Genomic DNA, 6,000 nt, shown 5'->3' with positions numbered 1-6,000 from the left:
GGTGATCATTGCTCGGCACAACATCGAGGGCCGAAGGGCCTGTTCTGTGCTGTACTGTTCTATGTTCTATAAGTAGGGTAGATAAGAAGGAACCTTTCCCCTTAGTGGAGGGGCCAGTAAACAAGGGACATAGATTTAAGGGCAGAAAGTTTATAGGAGATGTGACAAAAAACCTTTTCACCCAGAGCTGGTGGAAATCTGGAACTCACTGCCTGAAAGGTAGAAATGGGAACACTCACAACATTTAAGTATTTAGATGAGCATTTGAAATGCCATAGCATACAAGGCTATGGGCCAAGTGGTGGGAAGTGGGACCAGAGTAAATAGGTGCTTGATGGCCAGCACCAACACGATGGGCTATAGGGCTTCTTTCTGTGCTGGAACAATTGACTATTACACAAATTTCAGTTCAGCTTTTTACATAAGCATGTTCTTAATATGAAAGTCACTCAGGGAAGCAACAAATGTGCCTGCTGATTTTTTATGAATGTTTAACAACTTATGGTTAAGATATTGCAGCAATTTTAGAATTTCTGTAGATAAATAAGAGGAGGAAAAGATAAAATACATTACAACAGATGTCAGGGCACAATTTACATCACATCTTTCTGGGTTTATGAGGAAGGGTGTAGGGGTGAATACTAGGGATCCTCCACATTGTAAATCACTATTTTTAAGGTTCTTAAAGGAGAGCTATACTATTTAAGCTACAGCAGCATGGTATTGACTTTGCAAAATACATTTAGAAACATTCTCTATATACACATTTAAAAATCAAAACTTTCTCACATATTGTACATTTGAATCGAATAACGATAGGAAGCCACAGGTGAGATGTTTCCAAATTCAAACCGATCTGCACCCAGCTGCCAGGTTCTCCAGAAAGATAGAACTCTGTTAAGAGTTGCAAGCCAGGTGCTTTGATTTATATAAAACACAATAAAGTAAAAAAAAGTCCCAAAACCTTGAGTTTAGCATAAAAGATTTAAAAAAAAAGGAATAAACAGATGGCACGGTAGGATCAAGTGGATGAAATGAAAAAATGAAATGAAAATCGCTTATTATCACAAGTAGACTTCAATTAAGTTACTATGAAAAGCCCCTAGTCGCCACATTCCGGCGCCTGTTCGGATGAAAGTACTCTTGCTGTTTTGCTAAAAATAAGGATGTCCCCCCGCAAAAGGTGCTTCTATTACATCGGCTCACATCTTCTTTACTGTCAATGTTTGACCAAGTAAAATGGTTCGAAGTTAAAATCCTTTCTTGGACGAGAGGCAGAATCAGAGATGTCAGTCTCTTGTGAGATGAAGTTACAGGGGGTTTCTCGCTCATGGGGTCCCTGGAGGTGTGACAAATCCAGAGTTCTCACTGTCGCTGGTGGATGGTGATCGTGGAGCACTCTCAATTGGGCTCTTCGTATTGCGGAATTTATTCAGCAATGTTGTATTAAAAGCAGATGCAGGAGAGCTCATTTCCCCCTCCTTTCCTCGGTGGCTCTTAGGGATTTTTGACGGAGTTCCACCTGGAGATCTACAGAGAAGCAAATTATTCTTCAGAACAAATAGCAGACTTTTGACAACTAATAAATTAAAAAAGTCATTTAAATATCATGAGATGAATAGTACATAGGCTACAGAGCTGGGCCTAGCTTTCAAGTTGAATCTGGCAAAGCTGGTGGAGGAAATGAAGGAGGACTTTACCAGGTGTGATATGTTGCCTTTGTTATTGGCCGGAAGGGTCCCGAGGGTAAAGACAACAGTGTTGCTGAAGTTTTTGGGTGTGTTTCAGAATCTCCCGATTTTCGTGCCCAGATCTGTCTTTAGTTGGGTCAATAAGATGATCTGGGGTTTGTGTGGGTGACCAGGAGTGTGTTTTTGGAAAGGGATTGGGGGGGGGGGGGGGCGCTGCCAAAATATGTTTGGGTAGCGAACATGACTATGGGTCGGAAGTGGGCAGTAGTGGTTTGTGTGAGGACGGATGAAGGAGGCTTCGGGTAAAGGGACCAGTTTGAGGGCACTATTGTTAGCACCTCTTCCATTTTCATCAGCCAGCTACTCCATGAGACTGGTGATGGTATCAGCATTGTGGGTGTGGAACCAATTGTTGGCAGCACTGTAGGGTGGAAGGCATGTTCCTGTGGGCACCCATTTGTGGCATACATAGGTTTGTCCTGGAGGGTGGGTGCGAGGTATCTGTGATGGGGGCAGTTGGGGATAAAGTATTTCTGGGATCTGTTCGTGGGGGGTAAGTTTGCAGAATTGAAAGAGCTTGAGGTGGAGTACCTGCTGCAGAAGGGGAATGTCTTCAGGTACCCGCAGTGAAGGACTTTGGGAGGAAGGAATTGGGTTTGTTCCCGCAGCTGCTACCTCCAGTGCTACAGGATAAGCTGTATGAGAATGAGATAGGCGATGGCAAGGTGTCAGATATATATGAAGGAGGAGCTGGGAGATGTGATACAAGCTGGGGGTGTGGAGTGAGGCTGTGTGGAGGATAAACCCGGCTTAGTCATGTGCAAGACTGAGCCTCATACAGTTTAGGGTGGTGCATAGGCTCACATGACGGGGTCCAGGATGAGCTTTTTTTTTTCCAGGGCTGGAATATCTGTGGGTATTGTGTAGGGGGATCGGCAAACCATGTCCATATGCTTTGGGCATGTCCGAGGTTGGAGGGTTCTGGAAAGTTTACCAACGTAATGTCGAAGATTGTGGGAGTGGAGGTGGTGCCAAACCTGTGCATGGCAGCATTTGGGACGTCGGAGGATCTGGGAGTGCAGGCTGATGTGATAGCCTGGAGGCGGATCATGCTGTGCTGGCAGATCTCGGAGCTGCCGGAAGTGGGGCATGGGTGAGCGACTTAGCAGAGTTCCTCCGTCTAGAAAAAAATCAAGTTCTCCATAAGAGGGGTGGAGGACGGGTTCTCCACAAGGTGGAGGCTGTTCATTGATTTCTTTAAGAGCTCTAACACGTCGGTGGTGGTGGGGTTATTTGTGTTTTGTTTGGGTTTTGGGGGTATACAAAGTGTGGTATGTGGGCTAGTGTTAATTATGTATTGTTTACTGGTGCTGCTGTTGCTTGCTCGTTTCTTTTCTGTATATATTTGAAAGTACCACCAATAAAACATTTTTTAAAAAAGTACATAAACAGAGTAAACAGGCATCTAATTAATTTATTGTCCAACACGTAACAAAATTACTTTATTGCTGGAGTATTTTAGACGATAAATGCAGAGCTTTGATGGTATATTGTTGCTGTGATGCAGTAGGAATTGAAGCAGTTTGAGGTGATTAATTTGAGAGTATCACAGATTGAAGAGTATTCCACATTAAAGCAAACTGGTTGAAGTGTGTTTTTTATCCATGAACCACTAAGACCAACGTTAAGCAATCCTCACAATACGATTTTTTTTAAAATCTGAAAATTAACCATTAATTTTAGATTGTGTCTCAAAGCCACACACTGCGACAATTAACCAAAACCAGTTTCAAGTTTTGTCAAAAATAATTAACGATCACAATGCGCGTTGAACAGGAAACCACTCCAAAGACTTGGAACGATCCAGCAACTGTGTGTGTGGTTTAGTTAGGTAAACAGATCAGCCATGATCTGATCAAATGGTGGAGCAGACTTAAGGTGCTGAATGGTTTCCTTCTTCTCCTATTTTGTATGTAAAAATGCACTTTTATTTCATCCAACTCCACTCATTTTCGACGTAAATAGTCAATTTTTGACTTTCCCTATCAATTCAGCTTTATTTGTCGCTCTCTAATCACACAATTGTTAATGCAGGCGGAGGCCATTTGGCCCATCATGCTTACACAGGCTCTCTGAATGAGCATTTCATAGAGTGCCTTCTCCCGTAATGCTACACTTTGATTCTTATTCAAATAATTTTTTTTTTCTTTTTAAATTTAAGAGTACCCAATTAATTTTTTCCAATTAAGCAGTAATTTAGCATGGCCAATCCACCTAGCCTGCACATCTTTGGATTGTGGGGGCGAAACCCACGCAAACACGGGAAGAATGTGCCAACGCCACACGGACAGTGACCCAGAGCAGGGATCGAACCTGGGACCTCTGCGCCGTGAGGCAACAGGGCTAACCCGCTGCACCACCGTGCTGCCCTCTTATTCAAATAATTAACTTATTTCCTTGAATACTTGCAGTGACCTTGCCTCAGCCGCAATTCTAGTGACCTCCGACTTCAGAAATGAACTCTTTCAGTTCATCTCACAAACTAAGAAAACTCTGAAATTAGCTGGAAGGTGGACACAGACAGCATGGAGATCTGTAAGGAACTTGGTCCCTTTTACATAGAAGCTCACCGAGGTAGAAGCAGCAAATATTGGGACACCAGGAATGCTCAGACTTGTTCCATATAAAATCTCCAGGGCTCTGTGTACACTGAGTAATTATTTGTTAAGCCATCAATTAAAAAGACATGGAATCGCAGAGGCAGATGTTTAAAGCCTTTGCCTCGTTGATCGCCCGAAGGCGGATCCTGTTAGGCGTGGCGCGGGGACCTGCTGGAATTCTTAATGCTTGAAAAGGTCAAATTTGAACTGAGAGGAAGGATGGAGGGGTTCTACAATTCACGTGCATTATTCACGATGCACTTTCGAGAATTGGATCACATCGAACATTCGGGGGGGGGGGGGGGGGGGAGAGAGGAGAGGGATTGTATATGTTAATGGTGACTATGGGTGACTCCCGATTCCTTTTTGTCATTTGTTTACGTTAACATGCGGGCTAGTGTCTAGTGGGAGGATGGGATTGTTATTATTGATATAGGGATTGACATTACATTCATTACTGATTATTGTTGGGTGTAAATTTGGGAGAAAATGTGAAAAAGGAGGAGAATAATAAATATTTAAAAAAAGACTTGAATGGTCAGATCTGTTTTACAGTAGACATTTAAACAGAAGCTCAGCTTTTCACATACCGGTGGATGCCTGTCGAACGCAGCCTCTTAAAATGGTTTGCAGCCAGGAGCTCAGAGTGGATACTTTGGACAGGTTGCATGTCGTGGTCTCTTTCAGGAACTCTCAGATCCCCAATACTAGAAGCAGAACATTTAGAATCAAATACATAAAGTGACTATAAACACACAGTAGTCAATTAAATTAGTATGGTATTTACAATCTAGATTGAGATCTTCTGTTTTGTGGGGGAGAGGGACCTTTCCCATTTTAGCAGCAAATATTTCCAGCTTAAGATGACACAGAATAAGGCTCCTGTATCAGCCCCAACTACCAATGGAAACATAGAAAATAGGAGCAGGAATAGGCCATTCGGCTCTGCTCCGCTAGTCAATAAGATCATGGCTGCTCATCCAACTTAATAACCTGTTCCTGCTTTCTCTCCATATCCTTAGATTGCTTTAGCCCAATAACTATATCCAATTCCTTCTTAAAAACATAGAAAGCAGTTGAGGCCAACGTGGTAGAGAATTCCACTGGCTCACGACTCTCTTGGTGAATCTCAGTCCTAAATGGTCTATCCCATATCCTCAGACTGTGACCCCTGGTTCTGGACTTCACCATCGGGAATATCCTTTCTGCATCTACTCTGTCTAGTCCTGTTAGAATTTTATAGATTTCTATCAGAGTCACTCTCACTCTTCTAAACTCCAATGGATCGACTCAATCTCTCCTCATATGTCAGTCCTGTCATCCCAGGAAACTGTTTGGTAAACCTTTGCTGCACTGCCTCCATAGCAAGAACTTATTTCCTCAGATAAGCAGACCAAAACGGCACACAATATTTCAGCTGTGGTCTCACCAAAGCCCTGTATAACTTCAGCAAGATATACAGCTCCTGTACTCAAATCCTGTCCGAGACCAACATACCATTTGCCTTCTTCACCGCCTGCTGTAACAACATGCTTACTTCCAGTGAGTGGTGTACAAGGACACCCCAGGTCTCGTTGCACATTCCCCTCTCTCAATTGCCATTCAGATGATAATTTGCCTTCCTGATTTTTGCTACCAAAGTGGATAAC

General features: G+C 43.0%; 1 protein-coding gene across 2 annotated transcripts in view; it reads right to left on the bottom strand.

The window, feature by feature from the left end:
- Window positions 1-467: 467 nt before the first annotated feature.
- The window catches only part of LOC119963484 (mitochondrial fission regulator 1-like), a 43,249-nt gene continuing 37,716 nt past the window's right edge, over window positions 468-6,000 (bottom strand). For both annotated transcript variants that reach the window (XM_038792683.1, XM_038792674.1), the window contains exons 6-7: window positions 4,942-5,058; window positions 468-1,530 (exon numbers count right to left, since the gene is read on the bottom strand). In XM_038792683.1, the coding sequence (XP_038648611.1) occupies window positions 1,329-1,530; window positions 4,942-5,058 (319 nt within the window). In that variant the 3' untranslated portion in view covers window positions 468-1,328. The remainder of the gene's footprint in view (window positions 1,531-4,941; window positions 5,059-6,000) is intronic.

This window comes from Scyliorhinus canicula, chromosome 1 (assembly GCF_902713615.1).
Source record: "Scyliorhinus canicula chromosome 1, sScyCan1.1, whole genome shotgun sequence".
Classification (NCBI taxonomy): Eukaryota; Metazoa; Chordata; class Chondrichthyes; order Carcharhiniformes; family Scyliorhinidae; genus Scyliorhinus; species Scyliorhinus canicula.
This window is presented reverse-complemented; position numbering and strand designations above follow the sequence as displayed.